This window comes from Prionailurus viverrinus, chromosome A2 (genome assembly GCF_022837055.1).
Source record: "Prionailurus viverrinus isolate Anna chromosome A2, UM_Priviv_1.0, whole genome shotgun sequence".
Lineage (NCBI taxonomy): Eukaryota > Metazoa > Chordata > Mammalia > Carnivora > Felidae > Prionailurus > Prionailurus viverrinus.
In genome coordinates this window covers 34,970,226-34,997,151 of record NC_062562.1, presented here as the reverse complement: position 1 = coordinate 34,997,151, position 26,926 = coordinate 34,970,226, and the positions used below count along the sequence as shown (strand labels likewise).

General features: G+C 40.6%; 1 protein-coding gene across 1 annotated transcript in view; it reads right to left on the bottom strand.

Annotated features, from left to right (window-relative positions):
* Positions 1 to 26,926, bottom strand: part of TAFA1 (TAFA chemokine like family member 1) — a 511,847-nt gene that overhangs the window by 113,889 nt on the left and 371,032 nt on the right. The window contains exon 2 of the mRNA XM_047826724.1: positions 9,928 to 10,068. Within this exon, the coding sequence (XP_047682680.1) occupies positions 9,928 to 10,068 (141 nt within the window). The remainder of the gene's footprint in view (positions 1 to 9,927; positions 10,069 to 26,926) is intronic.

Here is a 26,926-nt window from a genome sequence, read left to right as displayed (position 1 = left end):
CCATTGAATTGTTTAAATAATGCAATCTTGGGAGGTGCCTGACTAGCTCACTTGGTGGAGTGTGCGACTCTTGATCTCAGGGTTGTGAGTTTAAGCCCCAGACTGGGAGTAGAGATGACTTAAAAAATAAAATGAAAAAAAAAAGATACAGTGATGAAAGTACCAAATAATATTAGGGATTATACGTGAAGTACGTAGGTTGGGGGAAGGTAAGAGTGTTCCACCAATGTCTTAGCTCGGTGAGAAATCTAGTCTTAGGTAGTTGGTGCATGAAATTTCTTTTCTATGTCCACTCTACCTATTAAGGAGCCTAGGTTCCTCCTTTCACTTCTGGGAATTCATAAGCATCCTGGAGGTCACCTATGCAGGATGGAAGGCTAAGACTCCGGTGGTTATGACTGCTGTTGGAGAGTCAGGATGCAACAGGCTAGCTGCCATTTGTGGATGGTCTTCCCAGGAAGGCAACCAAAAGGATATGAAGACAGTGTGTTGAGTTATCATGTACAGTGCTCTCTTGGCTGGTGGTTGGATAGGTGAGTCTATACGTCTCTGGTGGTAGTGGTAGGCAACCTTTACTCCAGTGGACCACATTTTTCCTCCTCAAGTGTTCCTTTCTTTCTCCCTCCCTGAGCTGACCCATCATATTACCTTGGGGGGAGGAATAAATGAACTCTTCCATTGTATATCGGAGTCTCGGAATGGCTTTTGAACTTAAACACCAAATATTTGGGCCTCTATTCTCTGGTTAGTGGGTGATTCATGTTTTGTTGTTTGGGTTTGAAGTAGGCCCTCAAAAATTCCACTAGCTTGGGTGTATTGAGGAATACATCATTAATTTTTCAAAATATTATTCATCTGCATAAATTTCTGCACAGGCTTCAGAAGGGGACATAAGTTTTACCACATTCTTAGATGAAGATATCGGAACACTCCACAAAGAAATGTACCAACATCCTGAGCGGCTTCCAGCATTGTTGCGGAAGGACAGGGCTATAGATTTTCCTAGAAGTGTGAAATAATTCAGAAGGCTCGCTCGTTATTCATATGGACAGCACATTAATAACACAGGACCCTGAAATCTTGCCTTATCTGGGCTGAGGCCCAGCTGGAGAGGGATGAGGAGCTGACTCCTTAGATTTAGAACAACATTTTTCCCCTTTTTTGAAAGAAATAAGAATTGATTAAAAGTGCTCTCATATCAGACAAGAACAGGTATTTGAAAACATCTAAGCTTTTTGGAGATAAATGGAAACGAATGACTTTGGAGCTACCTCTAGGAAATTGTCGTAATGGGTTTGGAATTCTGTATAAGGAAGTACATTCCAACTAAGTAAGGGACAAGAATTTGGTGTTGTACCATGATCACACACACACACACACACACACACACACACACACACGACATGCACACCACTACAAATACTTGTGCAGAGAATTTTGTATCTCCCAAGTGGCTACATTAATGGACTTTACAATGGACTTCCTACATTTATGTCCAGGTGTATGCACTAAATATACTTTCGTATATGGTTTTCCCATGGAAATGAAATCAAAATCCTTAGAAGATGTCTTAGATGATATCCAAATGGATGAACCTGACCTTATTGAAGAAATGCAGGGCATGATGTACACATGAACTCTTGCTAAATAAAGTCACTGTGAGCAGTTAAAACGCATGTAGTTCATATTATGTTCCCCAAACATCCAGTCTCATTACCAAATTTCCTATTTATCTTCTTCTCTTCTGGTGAAAGAAATAAAGAAAAGTGGCTAACTAATTGAGTCTGTAAGCTGTTTATCACTGAGTATGATTTATAAGTAATTTTTCTCTCCTTCCTTACTACTGGGTATTACCAAACTTTTTATCTCTGCCTATTTGATTGATGAAACATTACATTTCAGAGTTTAATTTACATTTCTTCAACTGAGTGATGCTGAACATCTTTTCCATGTGTACCGCCCATTCTTTCACTGAAAGACAACTATTGGAAGATATTTTCTTATGCTAAAAAAAATACAGATTCAGACCAATGTTTCAGTTATATAGCACCATTCTGATTTATCAGGTTGTATGTATGTGTTATCCACAGGCCTGCGGGGGCATGGATATATTCTCTAAGGATGCACAGAAAGCTAGTAATAGTGGATGCTTCTGGCAATTAAGATGTGAGAGTTCAGTGGGAAAGGGGAGAAGGGGATTTACTCTTCCTTTCTCTGCTGTTTTTGTGTATGTACACTTCTATTTATGCCAAGTTATGTATATTACTTTGATATCAAAGAGGTTTTTTTCCCCAGAAAACTAATTTTTTTATTAATGAGAATAGCAGGGAAATGACTCTCAGCAGGAAGCATGGATTCCCCTATCGTCGGGGATCAGGCAGGTCACATCAGAGGGCCACAGCCAGGTGTGTAATAGAAAGTGGAGAGGCACAGGAAAAACTGGAGTGTCCCTTTGAAAGGCACGCAGTCAGGTTTCCCCATCACTCTGCCAACCTGTGGAATAGGTCTGAGGGTAGTTTCTGCCAGTGGGCTACCATTTGGCAACTGCTGCTTAAAAAAAAAATGACATCCACTCTTAGTTTTAGAAGCATGGGAAAATCTGGGATGCCTGGGTGGCTCCGTCTAAACACCTGACTTGGGCTCAAGTCATGACCTTCCCGTTTGTGGATTTGAACCCCACATCATCAGGCGCTGTGCTGACAGCTCAGAGCCTGGAGCCTGCTTCCCATTCTGTGTCTTCCTCTCTCTCTCTCTCTGTCCCTCCCCTGCTCACACTGTGTCACGCTCTCTTTCTCTCTCTCTCTCACAAATAAACATTAAAAAAAAAAAAAGGAAGCATGGGAAAACCTGAAAGCTGAATTTCTGTTGTCTTTATTATGCAAAGGAACAAACGCAGGGACAGACCTTTTATCAGACGGTACAAAAAGCTTTGTCAGTTCCTCTATATCCTTTCTCTCCTTCCTCTTGCTAATGGAGGCTTGGATCCCTCACGTACCTGGGCAGGACTAGGTGCCAAGTAGGGGAGCAAAAGCAAATTTGTATGTAATTCAGAAATTATACCTAGGTGTGCCACAATTTTACTAATGATCCTTTAGTAGACCCTCTTCAATAACAGTGGGATCTCCCTTCAGAAATGCCTCTTGATGAAGCCAACTGAGCTTACCGTCGCATCTATTAAACAAGCTGGAGTCTGCCTTGAAAGAACAAAGCAGGGTTCGAACAGAGACAGTAATGAAGGGACCACAGACTGTTGCTGTGCCATCCCGATCCACCACAGCAATTCATTATCTTCGTATTTCATTGTGTGGACAAGTAACAAATGGCGGAACCAAAATAGGTCATTTTCCCTTGTTCTCGAAAACGGTTAATATTTGTGAATAAAAATAAGGGCTTAAGCTTTTTCATACAATGTTTGCTCTGGAAGGTCCCTAGATGATTTCCAAACTGCAGCTGAGCCCGACATGTCACAGAGATATTATAAATCACATACCACCAAGACCCGTTGTGCGATGCTTGGTTAGCCAGTCTTAGGAAAAACACTGAGCTGCTGGCATAGGAATTATTAGTCAGTCTCAAAAGACCTAAGAGGAATTCCTGGAAACAAAAACAAAAACATAGTCCATAACGTCCACACCAGCATGGCCCAAAGTCTGTTTCATGGAACATCGGGTCTACAGGATATGAATAAGTGTTGAACAGAAAAAGGTTCTCTAGTCAAGGAAGTTTGGGACATAATGGGTCAAAGTTGAACAAGTTTCTTGTCTACAGAACTTCTCAGAGCCTTTAATATGCTATCGTATTTTGAATGGCTATGAAGGGGTTGTTATATGCAGTATTTCTCATATATATTTCATAACATTCCACAGAAAACTATTGCTGAATTTCAAATTTCCTTCAGTTATCAGACCTTTTTCTCGACTGTGGCTGCCTCTAGGGAATGTGTTGGTATGTGGTCAAGAAATTTTATCATGTTTTTTCTAAAGAAGCAATCTCCAGAAGCTATTTTTACAGATACTCTGGTTCTAGAATCTCTTATCATGCAACTTGAAAAAAACATTCAAAGTCTCAATCTACCAAGCAGATTTCATTTTGTTAAAATTAGTCATAACTGTGAGAGTGAATACAAACAATTGTTTGGACAAATGAATAAAGCTATTTCATAGGTAGATGTTTAATATACCTTCTAAGCACTCATGGTCTCATATCTCTTTTACACCTCTTTTTCTCTGACTCCCCCTTTCCTCGTCCCTCTTTGTATGTCCTCTCTCACTGTCTGTCTCCTTCCCTGTAAGTCTATCTGTTTTTCTGGGTCTGAATATTTGTGTATCTTTCTTTCTTGCTTGCTCTTATCTTAAAGGTTATGTATGATGAGCCAGCAGTAAAATGTCATCTTACATTGTGGGCTTTTGTCTTCACAGAAATAGGCAGGAATATGATTACTTTTCCATTACATTAACTGTACACAAATCTTAGTTACAAACAAAAAATCTGGGATTTCCATAGCTGTCAAAGTTAGGAAGTTCTGTGATGTAAGCGAGTCGCTTCTGGCCGGTATCCAGTATAAAAAGACGACAATAGCAGACAATGTTTGCAGCAATCAGTCATAGAAATGGTCAGAATTCACACTGAATGAAAAGGAAAGGCCTATGAACTTATCATGTAGACTCTTCTTAATAAGATTGATGCCAAAATCTACAGAGAATTAAAAACCCTTCTCTACAAACTAGTACTTGATTTTTTTCACATTTACAGTACATGAGAATAAAATCCTAAAGAGAGAAAACCACATGAAAAATTCCCCATAAAATAGTTATTTTATGCCACTTCCCCATCTCCATGACACTTCAATCATTCCATAGAACAGAAATCATTATTTATAAAAATGCTTCTAATTGCTCAAGGACTACAACCTTAGAAAGGGCAATTAATCAATCCTCTCTGACACAGAAAGGGAAGGGGCAGGTATGGTCCAAAGGACTGGATGTTTCTGAAAGTCTGCACATAGTTGGGCTTCCCCCCTCTTCTCACCTAGAGATTTTGGTATCTCGAAAGAAAGGCTTTGGAAGGGAACGTGTGTTTATGTTACATCCTTGTTTGCCCACACTTGGTAAATAGGGCCCTGGAGTCAGACAGCCCGGGATGGATTTCTGGCTCTGCCACTATTGGCTGCGTGATGGTTAGCAAGTCACAAAATCTCTGTGCTTCAATTTTCTGACAGGCAAAAGGGAAGTAAGAGAAGGAGACACCTTCAGAAGTTGGGGTTAGAGTTAAATGAATACAGAGACTTGAAAGACTTGAATCATACAAACATGGTGAGCCTTCAGGAACATATTAGCCATTCATTTTTTAAATGTTTATTTCTTTTGAGAGAGAGAGAGAGAGAGAGAGAGAGAGAGAGAGAGAGAGAGAGAGAGAATCCCAAACAACCTCCATGCCCAGCAAGGAACTCAAGAGGGGCTCAAACTCACCACCTTGAGATCATGACCTGAGCTGAAATCAAGAGTCACATGCTTAACCGACTGAGCCACCCAGGTGCCCCGCCCTTATTTTATTATTGTTAACAATGATAGTGAGGAAGGTGCCTTCCTTTCGGGTTAGAGAATACTTAACAAGACACAAGAGGGTGTGAATCAGAGTGTAATGATTTAATATTTGGTCAGAAAAGTGCTAGGCACAAATCCAAGAGCATAACACTTTTTAAAAAGTCTTTATACATATCACAAAATTGAGTGAATGTTAGTGTTGAGAGTTTCTTTTGGTATTTTCACTTATTAGGTGACAGAATATACTTTTTAAACTCAAAGGCCACTATTTAAAAATTTTTCCCAATATCCTATATTCTACTTTTGAATAAGTTGCTAAGATTATGCTGCAAATGTATGTCCCATTTTAAATCATCTGGTCTCAGATTTTGAATAATACAATATATGCTTATTTTAAAATCATAGCTGTTTGTCAGGTTTTGAAAATGCTATGGAAGGCAAGTGACCTGTAATTTTAGAGGAAAGTAAATAACAGCAATTGGAACGCTTACATGGGAAATGCACTATGTACAACAGAATATATTCAGGACAAATATGGTGTATGGGTTGTCAACTACTGTTATGGAGAGAAGCTGGTTTCCATCCATTTTTAGACTTAGAGAAGTGTGCCAAACATTGTAAATATGCCAAAGTGGAGGAAATAGATCAATCATTTATATCCACCTCCGAAGCCCCATGTAGTTATTAACAATAATGTTTTTGAAGAATATGTTTTAAATTGGGAAAGTTCACCTCATGTTAAAGGAAACAAGCTGTTGATAAAAAGCACTGTAACATTTTAGTTCAATAAAATACCTACCACGTGAGTTTATTTTTAGTAATGGGTTAAGCCAAAGGGGACATATACATGTTTTCTTACAAAGTAATGATAATCTCTGAGCAATAATATCCTGTGTGATTTTAAGGTATGGATTATTTCTGTAGTTTTCAGAATTCCTATAATAAACTTGAATTCCTGAAGATGACTTACCAGCATTAGTGATCGCCAGGATCATCAGTGAGAAGCAGTTTTAGGAAAAGGTTGGCACTAAAATGCTACCGTATTTGATTACAATGAAGCACAATTTTGTGAAGCAATGTGTTCTTCCAAGTATTACCCACACTTATTAGTAAGATAGGAAACAGATGCCATCATTCTGCAAGCACTTCATGGGAATCAGACATTATGCAAAACACACTTGACTTCCTTAATCCTCATCCCAAACTAGAGAAGTAGAAACAATTACCATCTCCATTTCAGAGCTAAGGAACAAGTAACAAGCGTATGTGACTTGCCCAAGGTAATTCGATTAGTAATTGGTGTAGCTGAGTTCCACTCATGTCTGTCTAATGGCACAGCTCGTGATCATAATAACTACACTGGAATGATTATTAGTTTATATATATGCTTCATTTTTAATTTGCATGAGGAGATTTGGCCCATAAAAATAATTTTTTAGTATCTACTTATGTATCTTGAGAGAGAGAGTAAGTAGGAGCAGGGGAGGGGCAGAGGGAGAGAGAATCCCAAGCAGGCTCCAGGCTCAGTGCAGAGCCTGACATGGGGCTCAATCTCATAAACATGAGATCACAACCTGGGTCAAAACCAAGCTCAACCAACTGAGCCACCCAGGCACCCCCATAAAAACAATGTTGGCCAGAGTAACATGTAGACTTTACTCTGACGCGCCAACGGAGTCAAGGATTTTGGAAGAGTGGAATGCTTTAGAAAATATAAATCATCAGCTTGATCCTATAGAATACTCTATATTTTATAGACTTTTGCTTGGAAGATAGGGACTAATAGCCCTCTTGCCTGAACCTACCACCTTAAAGGATTCAGAGTTTCCAAAGTCAAGCACACTTGTTCCGACAGACAAAATATTACCATCGTGTGCTTTAACTTTTCATAGAAACTTAGGGCCAGATGCCATTTCCCCCTCTGCCAGCATAAACAATGTATTGTTCTTTGTGTCTTACATCCAAATCCTGAAGGCAATTCTATTTCTAGATCATTAGAGATAAAAATGAACTGGAAACAAAATGGAGATTTATAGCGAACAGACTCGATGTTTTTTTCTTTGGCAGACAATGTGAGAAACTATCACAGTTTTACAATATTTATTGGCTTCAAGGGCCAAGAGTTTCCTCCTGCAAGTAAGAAAAGCAGCATTTCTAGTCTAGCTGCTTGCCTTTCCTGCACTGGAGGTACCTTGCCCTGTTGACTGCGATCTACAAGAAATAAATAATCATAGTGCAGGTTTTCAACCTCAGCTCCATTGACATCCGGGGCTTGATAATACTTTGCTGTGGGCGCTGGCCTGTGCACTGTAAGATGTTTCACAGCATCTCTGGCTTCTACCCATCAGATGTGAATAGTACCCCCATAATTGCAACAGATGTCTAGGCCAAAAAATGTCTCCAAATAGTGCCAAATGACCACTGAAAATGCCTTAATTGAGAACTTACTGATCATAGTATATTCCCAAACTTGGCTTCTCCCCATCCTTTGCAAAAAAGAAAAAAGAAAAGCTTGGTACATGATGGGCAGCTGTATGTGCCACATGTACGGCTCTCTGGCTATGGCTGATTGGGCAAAGGTTGACACGTGACCCAGGCTGAGCCAGGTATGTTTTGTCTTTTTGGAGAACACATTTAAAACACAGGAACTGAGTCAAATATTTTTGGGCTGTATTGTGATCCCCATGAGATCAGAGTTGGCACCGTGGAAATAAGAACTTGACACTAGCTCCTAAGCTATGGGGGTTCAAAAGCTAAAATCTTGGAAGAGGGAACCAGTTCACACGGAGAAAAATGAGGAGAACAGAGATCAGAAAAATGTGTGTCCCATGAACAAAGAAAACAAGATGGCTTCCACTTGAAGGATTTATTAATTGAATCCCATGAGGTTTCCTATAACTGGGCTCCCCAGAATTCTTCTATTTTCTTAAAAAACAACTTTACTTGGTGTAGCTTGAGTTTGTTTCTCTTTCTAACCACATAATAATGAAAATAAATAACACAAGTCAGTCTAGAAGGTGTCCTGCTCTGTCTACATTCTAGAGGTACAGCCAGGGATCCTAAGCCAAGAGATTCAGGGTCTAATCGCTGTTGTGTGATCCTGAGCAGGTGACTCACTTCTCTGAGTCCTGATTTTCTTACTGAAGAATTTGAACATCACCTCACACTTGGCTCTAAAATTATGAAAGATAAAGATGGGGAGAGATATTTGTGGTCCTTGTGAGCCTTGGCTCAACTATTAGGACATACAAAGTTGTTTTAAAGATGGTGGCCAAGACTTGGTATTACAGTTAGTTACTCTAGGCTTAAGAGTCAGTCAAGCTACAACTTGTCAGCCATGGGACCAATGGAACATTACATAACCCTTCTAAGCCTCTGTTTCTTAATGTCTGAAATGGGAGGAAAAATGTATCTGTCTCAATGATCCCTGTCTTCTGGCCTTCAAGTCCTGATAGTTCACTTCCACACTGAATGGAGATGACTTCACTAACCAATATGATATTGTAGAAACAATGAAGGGTAACTTCTGAGGTCAGATTATGAAAGAGAACGTTATTGTGGCTTCTATATTGTTCTCTTGGATTACTCACTCTGGAGGAAGCCAGTTGCCATGTTGTGAGACACTGAGCTCCTCTGCAGAGGACCACACAGCAAGGAAGTGAGTCCACATGCCAACAGTCTTGTGAGTGAGCCATCTTAAAACCTTCCTCCAGCAGCAGTCAAGCCTTTAGATCTTGACTGCAACTACATGAAATGCCCTGAGCCAGTCACACACAGCTCAGTTGAATTCCTGACCCACATAACTTGTGAGGTAATGTTTGCTGTTTACTGCTAAGTTTGAGGGGATAATTTGTTACACAGCAGTAGGGAACTATTATAGGATCGTTGGGAGGTGTAGATAAGATAATGCATGGTAAGTGTTTAAGACACTGCTTGGCATATCGTAAGCATTCAAAGCATCTCTATTTGTTTACGAATGTATGTGATAAACCCAGAGCAGCACCTGGCATATAGTAAATGCTCGTTATATTTGCATTGAGTAAATGTTAGGTATTGTTATCTTTAGTACTATCGTCACCATCATCATTATGTATAACCTCATCTAAAATTACTTCCCAAATGAATGGGACCCTCCAATTTCTTGACTTGAAAAATTACTGTACCTTAAACTCTAAGAAAACATTAAAATAGAGCTATGTGACAATTCCACAGCCAGAGAAACAAGAATTCAAAGTCTGCTGAGGACGGGCATTTGTACAGCCGTCTAACTCTTTGGATGCACCTTGTTCGTTATCCTGAACCGTAGATGAAACAAAAAATATTTATTATGCGCAGTGAACACCTCCATAAACACCTAAGGATAGATGTAAAACTGGCCACTTACCATCGACGCAGGAAGGTCTGTTTCTTGTCGTTCCAGCCACTTTTCCAGGCAGACAGGAACACTTTACTGTTTGTGACCGCTCCTCAATTCGATTCTTATTACAACATCTGTGTGCAGCTATCACTTCACATGTCCCTCCTTCTGGCAAGACAGAAAGAAGAGGGACACTGATTAGAAATAAATCAGGGGCCATTAAAGCCTGTGAGGGTACACGTGGAGGGGTTGGGGAGAGTAAGAGAAATTACAGAAAAAGTTTCCAGGAAGTATAATTACTGTGGGATTCTCTCTCACCCTCTCTCTGTAACATCGATACACACATGTATACAAGATTCTATAGTAGGTACGTGCAGTCCTGCAGAAGACAGGTAGTACAGCCCTATACTTCAAATGCACCAAAGACCACCAATGAATAGTGCTCAAGAGGCAACGATTCTCGGCTGTATATACTGAGAAGCTGTGAACCAGGGAATGCCTGGCGCTAACACAAAATAAAGAGTCTATCTGATTTAAATGCATTATATTTTGGGAGCTCAATCCTATGTTATCTTTCCATTTAGAATTCTCTGAGCTCCCGCTTAATGACAAGCAACTGACACTCCAGTGATACAGAACCAGCGGTGGCAGGAAAACTGCCCAGAAATTAGCTCTCCCGCCCAATGCCCGCCTACTCTCAAGGGGGCTGAATAGAAAATCTAGTTGGGGAGTCATTTCCCAAATCCAGATCTCATCCAAAAAATGATAGAAAGAATTGCTGGAGAAAATAGGTATGCGCTTTAAATGGCATCTCAAATTACAGAGCTAGGCATATGGCTTCACTTAATTGTTACAGGTCAGCCATGCATTCAACATTTATTGGCAACCTAATGTATGTCACTCTCCACTAGGTTCTTAACAGGTGCACTGCTGGGTCTGTCTAAATGTTGGTGAGCATTCAGGTGGGTCTTGCCAGCCTGTAGGATAGCTCTACAGGGACACTAAAGATACTCCAAGTACCCAGAAACCAGAAATTAACTTCCCCGGTATCAAGTTTTATGTTACAAAGAATGTTTTTTATTTGACCAGAATGGACCCGTAACATTTAGGATCCAGTTGGCATAAATTCAGCAAGTATTTGTTAAGCAACCACTATATACAAGTCACTGTGTGATAAATTGTTAGGGACATGGGTTCAGCCCATACACAGGGGGCACTTAGGAAACACTGGAGAGAAGGAGAGGAGGGAAGGAAGACAGAAATCAGGAAAGACTTAAGACATGGCCCCATCCTACCCTGAGAACCCACAAAATAATGTAATGATTCTCAAGGCAGGGCTGGGGATGGGGTGATTTTGCTATCTGCCCTCTCCACCAGTGATATTTAGTAAAGTCTGAAGGTATTTTATTTGTCATCGCTGGTGGAGGGTAGGTGCTACAGACATCCAGCAGGTGAAGGCCATGGATGCTGTTAAACAACTCACAATGCACAGGGTAGATCCCACACCAAAGAACTATCTTTCTCAAAATGTCAAGAGTGCCCAGGTTGATAAACCCTGGTTTAATAGGAAAGAAGCAAAAGAATCTCTGGTTCAAGTCAAACTAATTCTACCTCCTCTCAATGTCAGGAAGAGCTCGGGCTTTTGAGCCAGCCAGTTTTCGTCTGCATCTCAGCTCTGCCTCTTACTGTGTGCTTCAGTTTCTTCATCTGTAAAATGGTAAAAATAGTAACACCTGCCTCAAAGGGTTGCATCAGTGCACACCAAGATAACACACGTAGAGGGGTGAGCACTGAGCCTGACACACGGCCGAATGTCCGTATATGCTACCTATGACTATATCTGGTCACATTTGTATTATATTTCCTTGGCAATTTCCTCCTCCTTTCTGCCTCAGTGACTGTGCAAAGATGGCGTGTCCTAGAATGCTTCCTCCTACTTCCTATCCTTCCACCCTCCACCCACAACTCAAATGTGTTCACTCATGAACTCTTCTCTGAACTAAATGCAAAGGTCAGTTCCTTTAAGAAAGCGTCCTCACTGCTGCCACTGCTCATTCTCTTAGCACCCTACGCATTGCCTCACACAACTGTAACCACACATCTGTGACCGCAGGCAATTTGAAAGCTTGGCCAGGGCCCAGGTTAGCCTTACTGTCAACAAGCGCTGTAGGTACACTATAATTGTTGGTTGAATGAATGAAGAAGGAAGTTCATTACCTAAAACTAACACCATAAGGCAAGTAGCAATTTCTGTGGATATAGGCCAAAGGGGAGACCCATTTGTTTTTGAAGAATTCGAAAAGCTTCTTTTTTTTTTTTTTTGGAGTATCAAAATATTTACTTATTTATTTATTTTATTTTTTAAAGATAATTTGTTGTCCAAGTGGCTAACAGACAATGTGTAAAGTGTGCTCTTGGTTTTTGGGGTAGATTCCCATGGTTCATCGATTCCATACAACATCCAGTACTTATCTCAACAAGTGCCCTCCTTAATGCCCATCACCCATTTTCCCCTCTCCCCCAACCCCCTATCAACCCTCAGTTTGTTCTCTGTATTTAAGAGTCTCTTATGGTTTGCCTCCCTCCCTCTCTGTTTGTAACTATTTTTTTCCCCTTCCCTTACCCCATGGTCTTCTGTTAAGTTTCTCAAGATCCACATATGAGTGAAAGCATATGGTACCTGTCCTTCTCTGACTGACTTATTTCACTCAGCCAAATTATTGAAAGGCTTCTTAAGTTGTGAGTTGAAAGGGAGAACTTCAGCAGGCTATGATGAAGGGAAAGCATTTCACTAATGTGAAAGGTCACGGCCTTTTTTTAGAACCACGTTTTAATTAATATATAATTGTCTTAGGTTTATAGAAAATTTGTTAGGATAATACTGCCAGTTCCCATATGCCACACCCTATTATTTCCTATTTCTATTCTGCTAATGCCAACATCGTATATTAGTATGCTGTATTTGTTACAATTAATGAACCAACACTGATACATTATTATTAATTAAAGTCTATGCCATATTCATATTTTCTTAGTTTTTACCTAATGTCCTTTTCTGTTCCAGGGTGCATTCCAAGATGCCACATTACATTCAGTTGTCATAGCTCCTTAGGCTTCTCTTGGTTATGATAGTTCTCTATCATAGTTTCAGACAGTCCTTCCTTTTTGAGGACTTTAATAGCTTTGAGAAGTGTTGCTCAGGTATTTTGGAAAATGTCTCTCAGATGGGATTTATCTGATTCTTTTTTTTTTTATGATTACACTGAGGTTATGTGTTTCTGGAGGAAGACCACAGAGGTAAAGGGCACATACTATCAGCATGACTTACCACTCTTGATGTTGACCTTGATCACCTGGCTAAGGCAGTGCTGGTCAGATTCCCTCCAGATAACATCACTCTCCTCCTTGCCTTTCCATACTGTCCTCTTTGGAAGGAAGTCACTATGTACAGCCCACACTTAGGGAGTAGAGAGTCAGGCTCCACCTCTGTGAGGTTGAGGCATCTACTAAAATTACTGGGAATTGTGCATGACAGATTTGTCTCTTCTTTTTCATCTATTTACTTAATCATTCATATCAGTATGGATTCAAAGATGTTTATTTTACACACTGGGTTATAACCCAACACTACATTATTTTCTTGCTCAGAATGCTCCAGTTTTGGCCACTGTGAGTCCCTTCAGTTGGTTGCTGTGTTCTGTCTCCCCATGTTGCTTGCCCTTCACCTTTTTTTTTTTGAACACTTTCTTAGTTTCTGACTCTACAAGATGCCTCAGGTTCATCTTGTATATTTCCCGCCCAGTCCTATAACTAGTCATTTCTCTAAGGAGCTGGTCGGGGCATTAAAAAAATATTTTAGAGTAGATGAACTAAGGACCTGACATAGGATTAAACTGGAGAGATCTTCCCTCTCCAGAAAGAGTATTCAGTGTGATTCTGTTCGAACAAGGCACAAACGGGGATTTTGAAGCCAAGAACTGAAAGGATCTAGATATTGTTCAAGAGTGACTGACCATCCTGGCTGCTGTGTTAGGGAGGAATTGGAGAAGTGCAAGGTAGCAAAGCAGAAGAAACATAAGGCCAACACAAAATTCTGAGCAGGAAATAAGGGGGTTTGAACTTGGATCATGGGAAGAGTATCTCACTGTCGCCACAAGCCCTTCATTGGGATGAGAGTTAATGAAACAATAGGGCTAATCACACATTACATTCTTTCACCCAGATAAGGGCAATTAGGTTGCTTTAACTTGTACTTGTCAGTTGTAAGTACCCTCAGTCAATTCAGTAATAGCTGGTTCTACACTTTATGAAAATACCACCAATGTTTAAGTCACCACTTGGCTTTAATGGAAGACTAGAGCAACATTTATGAATAAAAATAGCACAAGCCATAGAAAAGCTTCTAGGATAGATCTTGACTCTCATTTGATTTACAGTTAAGGCAGTGACAGACATGCCAAATCATCCAGATTGTTGCCCTGAATTAAATAATGTGGACAGAGAGGTGGCCACTGGAGGCCCAAAGCCAGTCTCTCCCAACACTCTTGTAGATGAGCCAAAGGAACAGTTCTGGACCAGCTAAGTGCTCATTGACATTGACTGGATTCTGATTGGATGGATGCTGGGCACTGTCCTCAGCACTTTACCCACATTACTGTCAAACCTTGCAGCAACTATAAAAGGTTTTGCCCCTATTTTAGAGATGAAAAACTGAGACTCGGAGAGGTTGAATAACATGTCCCAAATTACACAAGCATGATTTGGGCCTGCTGGACCCCAAAAGTGCTTTTTTTGCATCCTGTCACAAGCTGTCATTCTTTGGAAGTTCTGGCAAAAGGAAGTCTGAAGCTACGTTTAGGAAGCTTATCAAGGTTAAGTATCCAGCTCACGCTTCCTCCTCGAATTATATTCTGACCTCATCTGCTCCTATCCTTCCCTCCATCTCTCTGCTCTAGGGACACTGGTCTTGCAAGCTATTGCCTCCAAATGGTAGGTGTGGTCCCTCTTGAGGGTTACTCTAAACTCAGGGAGGCACTGCTCTAAGAAGCTCCTCTGATCTTCTTGACAAGTTGAACTATGCCCCACCTGGGACACTCTTTTAGCAAATTTATTGGGCCTTCCCTTACTCTCTCCACATCTTTTCTCAAATGTCATTTTATTCAGAGTTTCACTGGACTACCCTATTTAAATCATAATTCTCTTAGAAAGCGTTCATTCTCTCCTTTATTTTGCTCCATGTCCTTATCTTCATCACCTCCAGACTATTTCTAACTTTCAATTGCTGTAAGTAGTTTATTTATTTACCTTATTGTCTATATGCCCCCCAACCCACTCAGAATATAATATCCTCAAGGACAAGGACCCTTATTGTCTACTTCTTAAACATTTAAGTGCATATTTCAATTTACTTGCCAAGTAGTTCACAGATAGAAATAGGACTATTGTTATGCTGATTTTCTAGGGAGGAGGCAGACTTAGACCAGGCAAATGGCACAGCCACATAAATAGAGGTGATAACTATAGGAATATAGGAGTTAACCATTTCTTGAGTACTTACTATTTTCCTGACACCATGATAGACACATTATAAATCTTCCATTTCCTTTATGCTTATTAGAGCCCAATGAGGTTATGATTACCCCCATTTTACAGGCCACACAACTGAGATCAAGAACAGCTAAAAAAGTGGCCCACGTTTTAACTACCCAGATAACTATTATCTGGCCGTGTGTGGACCAGAGCCCAGATCTTCTGACCCCATACGCAGTGCTCTTTTGCTAGCCCCACTCGGGCATACATGCTGACATTTCTGTGAAAAGGGGAGGAGAACTCAGAGACTGGGAATTGACAAGTGCTCCATTTGCATTAAAACCTTGTGTATAAAGTCAGTGACCCCAGACCACGTCTTCCGCAGGCTCATGGATGATGGATTTGCACACAGGAAGCCAGAGAGGGGTTGCTCTAAATAACAGGCTCACCTGATCTTGACAGCTTGAACTATAGCTTCATTTTACACTGACTGCTTAGGTAAGCCAATGTGGAATATGCAACCAGGTTCTGGAGCCCACAGGACCCTAAAATTCAGAAAATCTTATTGGACCTGTCATACCCAAATCTCCTGACTCCAAAGTTTCATATTTGTGACTGACCTGGCCACAGCCAACCAGAGCAAGTTAATCTATCCAGACCATGAAACCCTGGTCCAATGACTTGGGTTGACAAAATAAAAATATTAGATCTCTGACAGGAAAAGGCTCACTTGTATCTCTAGTCTTTTGCTTGTAAGTTTTTAAGTTATGCTTTTAGGGGCTCTATGAATTACTTAAGAGGGTTCACTTCTACTGGAGACAACGAGAAGCACCTCTAGTTGTTTTTGACATTGAGTACAAGAATCTATTTTTTAAATTTGAGATGGGGTAGGGGGAGAGGGGCAGAGGAGGGCAAAAGAGAAAGAGAGAGAGAATCTTAAGCAGGCTCCACGCTCACCATGGAGCCTGACACGGGAGTAGATCCCATGAGCCTGGGATCATGACCCGAGCTGAAATCGGACAATCGACTGAGCCACCCAGGCACCCCAAGAATCCATTCCTTAAAGGAATGCTTCTGCAAAGGAAAAAGTGGAAACAACTTTGTTTAGCTGATGATCAGCCCTCTAAAGCTAATACCAAATGATAAATATTATTGGATGGATGGACAGATGGGTGATTGAACAAAATGAATGATTAGTATGAGCCGGTCATGAATTTTTACACAGCCAAATAATATGTAACTTACTGTTTCTTGAGAAGCTTGGATGCCTTTGGTGTAGTAGTGTATAGTAAGATTGTAAGATCAACTTCCCCCTCCCAATTTCTATGTGTTTTTTACTTCTTGTCTGTATAAGGAACCCACATTTACTTTGGTGTACCCAAGACACAATGAGAAACTGATCAAATCCTGTGAAATGAAATAAAATTCTGAACTTCTCTTATAACCATAGGGATAGAATTTTTCTATCAAGCTGGCTGCTTGAACAAGGGGACTGCAAACCAAAATATTCTTCAGGTTTGTCCCTGATGAGGAAAAGGAAAAGTAAGATTTGTCATAACCCTTTCCGGAAACTAGAAAATGGTCCCTTTAAATCTATTTTATCTGCGATTTAAAGATTATCTAGTTAACTGTCCCTTCAAACCTAACTGCCAAGGTTATTGCAAACTCATAATGATAATATTTATCATGTAAATGTCTTTCAGACTTTTCTTTGGTGCCAATGCCAATCCATTCATAAATTCTATCTCAGTCCAAGTCAAAATGATTTCAAAATGATCTATCGCTGCTCACAGCATTCATTTAAGTGCTCCATAAATTGAACTTCCCCCCTTTTTTTTTGCTTATGAATTATCTGGAAAATGGCTTTTTACCTGGATTTCACCCAGCATCTGTAGATCTAGCACATAAGACAATGAGGTAACCTATTAGCTAATAGCAAAGAATGGGGCACAAAGAACAGTAGGAAGGTTTTCTGTACTATTCAGAAATTTCCAGATTATTACTTGTATCATCACTTGACTTTGTCCATGGAAAAACATCTAAGATACAATATAAGAAATTAGCCTTGGTTTGCCTGGGTGGCTCAGTCAGTTAACTGTCTGACTCTTGGTTTTGGCTGAGGTCATGAACTCATAGTTCAGGAGTTTGAGCTCCACATAGGGCTGGCTCTGTGCTGGCAGTGCAGAGCCTGCTTGGTATTCTCTCTCTCTCCCTCTCCCTCTCCCAACTCTCTCTCTCTCAAATAAACAAATAAACTTTAAAAAAATTAAAAAAAGAAATTAGCCTCATATCCTAAATTGTACTTCATAAGGGGACTCATAGTTCTTTTAGATTAGAAGGTAAATGCAGTAATTACCCGGCTCACATGGGTCAATCCAAAATGTTAGATGTGTTAGATGAACATCTATTGCTCAGTTCTTCCTCTTCCACAAATTTTCTAAATGGGAGCCTTGCTTCTCACTCCATTTGTCCATTTCACCCCAGTGGCAATGGCAGCCCCCTGTAGGGAAGCTCTACGGGTCAGCTCTCCACTTTCCCTTCTGCTTTTTCTCTTGTGTTTGTCAGACCTCTGAGTACATTATCAAAACCTATTTTTAACAGGAAGAGAAAGTTTCTAATATCCAAAAACGGGGGGGGAAAGACAGCATTTCAAGATTATTTCTGGCAGCAGCAACTCTCTCTGAGCTGGAGAAGTTGAAAAAAATGCCAAGCCCAATATGCTCCTAGCAATGATCCCTCCTTCCCAGCTCAATACATCACTGTCTTCCCCTGCACATGTGAGGAAACACAAAGAAGATGAATTGCTAAGGGTAACATTTCTCTTAAAAAGAGTCCCCACTGATGACAATTATATGTCAAGAATGAAAGGGATGATGAGGTTAGAAATGACTGGCAAGCAGATGGCTAAAAACTTGAAGGCTGCCATCGTAAAACAGGGTTTGCTCCCGGAATGGTCATCTAACAGTGCTTATACCAAGCAACTGGATTGCTCTGGGCTACAAACTGGGTCAGCCACTTAAGAATGGGCACTTATGGGAAAATGCTATGTCTAATCCTTTTCATCTGCCAGGCAATTTGACATTCACTAGTATATTTTGGTGTTGATGGCTTAATGTCAATGACTAAGCATAGCCAAGTAATTCAAAATTATCACAACACTGGGTTTTCTGGGAAAGGAAATGCTAGGGGACAGTACAAAGTTACAAGAGAAGAAAATAATCTTAAAAATAAAAAGAGAGAGACTGTAAGTCTAAACCCTGTACTATGTTTTTATTTTATTTTATTTTTTTGCCCCCCCCCCATACTCATCATTAGGATCATCTTTAAGTATCCTTGAACCATACAGTGAGTTAGATTCCCCTGCTATATGATTCTACAACCTTACATAATTCTCCCACAATAATATCGCAAAGTATTATTTTGGCATTTTCAAACGATGTCTTCCTTTTCCTATAAAGGGTGAGGGTAGCAATTTTTCTTTTTTATCACTCTATCCCTAGTACTTGCCTTAGAATCTGGTCCAGGTTTGGTCTGTAAACATTTGTTGAATAAATCTCTTCCCCAAAGACTAGCTTTGGATCCCCATGGTATGATCTCTTAGCAAGCCTAAATTCTCCTTTGCAGTGTATCTCCCAGTAAAAATGTTTGGTTCACTATGTGTCTATCCTGTTGGGCTAGATACTCCACGTGGCTGGGACCACATCTTGTTTACTTCTTTATCCTTAGTGCCTAGAATAATAGTATCACTTTTGCTAAATGATTGAATGATGAAGGAAGGAAGAAGGGAAGGGAGGAAGGAAGGAAGGAAGGAAGGAAGGAAGGAAAGAAAGAAGGAAAAAAAGAATGGAGGGAGGAAGAAAAGAAGGGAGTAAAGAGAGAGGAAGGGAACAAAGGAAGGAAGGAAAAAAGTGAGGGGGAGAAAGAAAGTAAAAAAAGAGGAAATGAAAGAAGGGAAAAGAAGAAAGGCTAATATAAATTAATCATCTCTGGGGGACCTATTCCTATTTGAATATTCACTATGAGATCTTTTAAGAAAACAAACTTGAGTGATAGATGTAATTTTTGCAAAGAAATGACCTAATATACCTTCTAGAAAAATCTACTTGGAACTTTGGTTTGGGGTAGTGCCAAAAAAGTACAAAAGACAAGCTTTTTATTATTCTAAGCAAAATGACTGGAAAATGAAATCGCAATTAAGAGTAATCATAAGAGAGGCACCCGGGTGGCTCAGTCGGTTAAGCATCTGACTCTTGATTTTGGCTCAGGTCATGATCTCATGGTTTGTGGGATGAAGCCTTGCATCAGGCTCTGTGCTGACAGTGTGGAGCCTGCTTGGGATTCTCCCCCTCTTCCTCTCTGCTCCCGCCCCTGCTTGCATGCATGCACATGCTCTCTCGCCTCTCTCTCCCTGTCTCTCAAAATAAACACACAGACTTTAAAAAATAATAATAACTGTAAGAAAACTTTAGTCCTCATTAAGAGTTAAGCCAGGATATATCTGCTTATAGTTGAGGGCAACTTCTGGAGGAAATGAATAAAACATAGCAAGGAATGTTAAGACAGACATAATTACTCAGATCCTTCCATTTTCATTTCATTGCAAATGGTTCCTTTCTTTAAAAGATGTTACGTAGGAGACAAAGCACAGATTTTTCTGAGATTCACTTTTATAGGGCTTCTTGATCAAGACCTTATAAATAGCTCTCTCGGAATGTATGGTAGTGGCTGTCAGAAATGCATATTTAAGACTCTGTTAAAAATGCTTTATTGACCCAGTAGACTGGAAGGAAGCTCCAAGTGTCTTCGTCTGTAAATCACTGACAAGAGAGACACTAATGGATCCTTAAGCATGTTTTGGTCGAGGAGGGCAAAATGGCTGCTTGATTTGTTTATGCTTCAGATTAAACAAATTACCATCTCCTCCCTCCTAGGGCTCTGGGGTACATAGAAGACAGATGAATGGAAGAAAAAACAACAAATTCTGGGCTGGGAAGCCCTGTTTGAGGCAATATAGCGTAATGAATAAGATTGCAGATTCTAGAGCTAGGCTGCCAAAATTCAAGTCCTGGATCTGCTGCTTCAGATCATTTTGCATGCTATGCCTCAAGGTTCTTGTCTATAAAATGTGGATAATAATAGCATTAATTTCATAGAGTTGTTCCAAGGACTATGAGAGAGTATAAGAATTAAATAAGTATAGGCAGCTATAATAATACCTCATTAGGAGTAAGCTCTGAAAGGCATTCTGCTCTTAATAATACTATTGGAATCAGGATTATTACTGGGAAAAAATGTGACCCTTCTCATTTTTTCCCTCATTTCACTAACATGGACCATTCCTCACACCTGTATCTCTACTCCCAGTCAGGGCCACTGGGAAACATTTAGACCCCGCTATTCCCCTAAAACCAGATTGCTAAAAGTAATGAAATACTACAATGCACTTATCACCCATCCCCAAGATTTCTCCTTTATTTATTTTTTTTAAGGAAGAAAATGGCTTACACATAGGATATGATGAAACTCTATTGCAAAAATTATTTTTAAGAACTTCTCTAACAACATGGAAACAAATTTTACCCAAAGATGTACCAATGAGCTTATAAGAAGAACACCTTTCAGTCTTTAGCGTTCATTAAATACTACACAACTTTTACTCTTTTTCCAGCAGGGATGCCTTGGGTTGCATTAGAGGGCAAACCCCAGTAGTGGTTTGGATATCAGAGGATGTAAAATAAATAAGTTGTGTTCTACTATTTTTTAAGTTTATTTACTCATTTCAAGAGAGCGAGTGAGCAGGGGAGGGGTAGAGAGAGGGAGAAAGAATCCTAAGCAGGTTCTGAACTGTCAGTGCAGAGCACAAGATGGGGTTGAACTCATGAACCGTGAGATCATGACCTGAGCCAAAGTCAAGAGTCAGATGCTTAATTGAATGAGCCACCCTGGTGCCTCTCCACTATTTTGACGAAGGCAAGGGTTAAAAGGGAATGAGGATTAGAGGAGTAGCTATGCCCACTGGTCTCCTACAAGGTACAACTTTCTTCATCTAAATCCCACTTGGATCCCCCCAAGTCCTTTGCCTAAACCAAAATCACCAGTCCAGCTAGGTGGTAGGTTACCAGGTTTTCTTCTCTATTGCTAGCCTTCCAGGCTGGGAATGATAGGGCAACAATTTTTAGCAAACAGACAGGCAAACTTTTATTTCACACGAGCAACTCCTCTGATTATAATATTATAATAATTCCCCTAAAATTACATGAAACACTGACCTTAAAGGTTGAATACATTAATATTTAAATATTTCAAATAACGCAATATGGGTTACTAGCTGGATAACTAGGAACAAATCGTAATCTCTAACTTCTGGTCCTTCATAAAGAAAATGCCCAACTCTACAGGATATTAGGAGAATTAGAAATTGTGTATTAATATACCAAACAGCACTCAGTAAGCATACTATAAATAAAAGCTAACATTATTCTTATGACAAACATAAAAATATGAAACCCAGTTTTAAAGACAACACTGGAGGCAGTTACTTCTCACAAGAATTTTGATAAAGGAAGAGAATTCTGAAGGGGTGAAAAATGGAAGAATTTGCCTTGCAGGCTCCAGAATGTCCTGTCAATGGTGGGTGGTCTGATATGTTGTCTATATTGAATCTTATCTGCTCCTATGTCTTTATTCATCTTTCTATTTGGGGTTCTTCCCGGCATTTATTTAATGGTATACAGATAGGAATACTCTCTGAGGTGGAAGTCCAACAACAGTTGTACACTTGTTTTATTCTCTTAAAATGAGATTCTTCCATTATCCTTCGCAGGTAAGTATGATGGATGTTAACAGGAACATGGGTGGTAATTATACATAAACTCCATTAGGACAACATGAAAGTATAGTCAACAAAATAAAGCAGGCAAGAGAATGGCTCCAAATCTATCACCTCAAAGCCATGACTGTATTCTTTGACATGTCTTCCACAAGCTACACAATACTAACAACAAAAATGCTCCTGCAACAACATTCCTGAGATGGCCGAGAAGCAAAGACAGGAAGACAGATACACCTTGAGTTAATCCAGGAAGAAAGTGGTTGTAAAATACTCTCCTCTGAAAGAAGTGATCTTACTTGAGGGTCTGATGCCCACCAGGGGGTCCCCCTGCTGAGTCAGAAAGCGATTTTAAACTGCAAGTTCCTCCTTCAGTATCTGGAGGAAAAACACATGAATCTCCAACACACAATCCTACCTGAATTATAGGGCGTTATGGAAATCTGTCCCACAAAAATAAAAAGTAGCATTTTGCATCTACTGAACTTTACAATTAAGGGTTTTGTCAGGGAGGGGTCTCTACCGTACCAAGGGCTGGCACTTCTGTGAGTCCCGGGAGTTTGCACTTGGTACGATGGTAAGAGTCCAGTGTTTGGATGGGATTCTGGAGCTCTGTTGACTGGGTTGAAATACTGCCTTCCCCCTTGATTAACTGTATTTACCTCAGGAATATCACTTAAGCTTTTCATTCTTAGTTTTATCATCTGTAAAATGGGGAAGATAACAGTGCTTTCAGGATGAAGTTGTTGTGAAGTGCTATGAAGCGAGTAAACACTGGCAAAACACTTGGATCAGTGCCTGAGGTATAAGAAAAAATGCAATTTCCTTCTATTAATATTCTTGCTGTTATTAGTTTTAGCTCTGGCAGCCAGCAGGAGTGCTAAATGACTCTCTCTGGCTCTCTTCCTCCTGGACTTATGCGTAGTTCTTAGTCGCCTTGTGGGAAGTGGGGCCATGTGACTATTTCTGTATTAATGAAAGTGACTTATCACTACCGCGATGAGTTTTTAATTCCCTATGCAAGACTCACCAAGGCTCTCTTCTTGCTGGTGTGATAACCAGAAATATAAAAAAAATTTTTTTTAATGTTTTATTTTATTTTTGAGAGAGAGAGATGGAGAGAGAATGCAAGCAGGCGAGGGGCAGAGAGAGAGGGAGACACAGAATCCGAAGCAGGATCCAGGCTCCGAGCTGTCGGCATGGAGCCCGATGTGGGGCTCGAACTCACGAACCGTGAGATCATGACCTGAGCCGATGTCGGATGCTTAACAGACTGAGCTACCGAGGCGCCCCCAGAAATATATTTTTTTTAGTTTAAGTTTATTTATTTATTTTGAGAGAGACAGAAACAGCACAAGAGGGGGCGGGGCAGAGAGAGAGGGAGAAAGATGCCCAAGGGGGCTCTGCACCATCAGCAGAGAGCCCGACCTGGGGCTTTAACTCACAAACTGTGACAGCATGACCTGAGGTGAAACCAAGAGTCCGAGGCTTAACCGGCTGAGCCACCCAGGGGTCCCCAACCCAAAATATTTTAGGTCAGAGGTCGGCATGCTTTTTCTATAAAGGTCCAGATAGTAAATATTTTTGGTTTTGTAGGCTACCTGATCTCTGTGGCACCTACCAAACTCTGTTATTTTATCAGGCAAGTAGCCACAAACAATACTTACACCAGTGAATGTGGCTGTATGCCAAAAAAATTTTATTTATAGAAACTGAAACTTGGGTTTCGTGCAATATTTATGGGTCACAAAATATTCTCCTTTTGAGTTTTTCTAGCCATTTAGAAAGGTAAAGGCCATGCTTAGCTCATCGGCAGTACAAAGCAGATAGGATGTCTGGGTCAGAGTTTGCCCACCCCTTGGTTTTAGATGGTGGCTCCCCCAGCAATGCTAGTCCCTGAGTGACGTCTATCAACACAGCCCCACTGTTGAACCACAACAAGCATGCTCCCAGATGAACAAATAAACCTTTGTTGTACGAGCCAATCAGATTTGGGGGTGGTGAGTTGGTGTGGTTTAATGCGGCCTAATCCGACTAATAAATTACTCTTTAAGATGATTAAAGTAAAAGTAGTATATTACTCCCTTAAGAGTGTTTAAATAACTTCTATAAATATGTTTAATGGTAACTAGAGAGGCAGACTCTCCGAGGCTTTCACCCGTGAAATATGGTCTTTCAAATCTACGCTTTCCAGGGAGAACCAGAACAAGACAGAGCTTCCTAGCTTCCTCCGTGCACATACCTCACCTGAGCCAAGAATCTGGCCCTTGTCATCTTGATATTTTATTGGCTTCGCTGAGAGGTGATAATAAAAGTATATACTCATTTATATCATGAGACTGTGCCTCACGTTCACAGCCAGAAATCTCAGAAAACACACATTCCGGGGGAAAGCAGACAAACAGAAGCTCTGATTTGTGTTACACATTGTAGAAGTCATTAACTATGACTCAGGTAGAAAAACTTATTACTTCTCTTTTTGACAGTGATGACAATTTAATAGTATTTGACTCTACCGAGTTACATACAGCGTCCAGAGGCACTGAAAGGGACTGTTTATCAAGATGATAAACAAGGTTTCATTTCCTCCCTGGCTGCATGGATGTGATCAGAAGTCTAAGGCCATCCGAAATCACTTAGTCTGGCCACCAGGCAGACGTTAAGCTACTTGGGACCATCTGCGCTTGAAATGAGCTTCACTTAACGGACCTTCTCTAAGCCCATCAGCACCAAGGGAAGTACGTGTGCATGAGTGTGTGAGCACTGGGGCATACGGTGTGGACGTGAGGGCTGAGGGAAGGGTTTTAGTCCCACCAAAAACCCCATCCTCTGGGAATCTCATACTTACCAATTTCAAACCTCAGAGCTAGTTTTTCTTTCTGGGTTGGGTAAAGCAGGCTGGATACATTTTCAAAACGCTGGGAGTGTAGAACGGATTTGTATGGGTAGGTATAATAAGGAACACTTAGAAAATAAGCATTTTTCTTAATGTTATTGCTATTATTTTTGTTAGCTGTGGCAGTGAATGAAGCCATTAGTCATTTCTACCCTGTGGAGTCCCCTGTTCCTCCTGTCTGCCCAGCAAACATTCCCACTCCCACTGGTGAATGCTTCTTGCTTTTCCATGAGAAGCCAACGGTCTTCATCCTCATTCCCACATCGTGGAGTTTTGAAGATGCTGCTTCTATCCCTGTCCGGGAGAAGGCACAAGACTTAGGACTTGCAAGGTGGATCATGCATTTTCTGGTGACCAAGGGATTGCCCCAAGCGTGGGTGCCTGGCCTAACCCACACACAATGGGAGCCAATCAGAAAATATTTATTCTTGGGAAAATAACATTTTTTCTCCTCCATGGGTTTCTGATGAGAATTTGTAAATCTGGAGCTTGCCACGACCTTACTCTCATGAGAGCAAAAGCAGCAAACGAATGGAGTCAACACAGAGGGAAGCCAAGTGGAAAAGTATAGTGCTACTTGACAACATGGGTGATGTTACCTGACGTTACCTGGTGCCAGAAGGTCGAAGGTGAACCATAATGAATACATGCCTGTTTTTTTTAAAAAAAAAACTCAGTGTGAACTTAGATTTTTTTTGCTACTTGCAACAAAAAGAGTCATGAAGTACAGTCCTACTAGGCATCGCAAGACTCTGTGTCGTGATTTTTTGTTCTTTGCTATATACTTTGTTGTATGAAGGACCCTATGTTAGGTGCTAAAACTGAACTAGATACCAACCACCCTAAGGGCTCCTCGTTCAGGAAAGCCTTCCTAACTTCCCTGATTAGGTCCTTCGTATCTCCTCCTCCCCTTCCCAATGCTCAGAGCCCTGTGACCTTTTTCACATCAGCACAATTACAACTGAATTTTACATGTGTTCAACAAATACTTTTCATTATTGCCTGTGTCCTCTAATTAGGTAAAAAGCTATATGAAGCGGGGGCCATAACTGTTTTCATTGATCATGTTGCCTGGAATGCCCAGCACAGTGCCTGAGGGTGGAAATCACTGTTGCCGACTCAACGCTTAGTCTCTTCTTTTTCACAGAGCTAGACCAAGAATGTTGATCCGAGTGCCTAAATGCCCACCCGTTCAAAAATATTTTTCCATTCTCCTTTCAGCTACGGATGGAAACACGACACAGTTCTTGCCGGTGGGATACAAATCAAAGTCTGGTGAGGCTACGTAGGAAAACTTTGTTTTCCAGACATATTAACTTCCTATTTACCATTTTCTGCTTCTTCCTCCCCAAAATGCAGGCCTGATGCTGGAACTATGGAAGCCATGGTGTGCCAATGAGAAAAAGCAATGCTTAAAAAAAAAAAGAAGCTAAGAGAATCACAGAGATTTTAATCTTGAGAGTTTGGGACCGTTGAACCAATGTCACCAAAACTCTACTTTCAAACTTTTATTTTTTATTTATTTTTTTTTAAATTTTTTTTTCAACGTTTATTTATTTTTGGGACAGAGAGAGACAGAGCATGAACGGGGGAGGGGCAGAGAGAGAGGGAGACAAAGAATCGGAAACAGGCTCCAGGCTCCGAGCCATCAGCCCAGAGCCCGACGCGGGGCTCGAACTCACGGACCGCGAGATCGTGACCTGGCTGAAGTCGGACGCTTAACCGACTGCGCCACCCAGGCGCCCCCAAACTTTTTTTTTTTTTCCTACGTT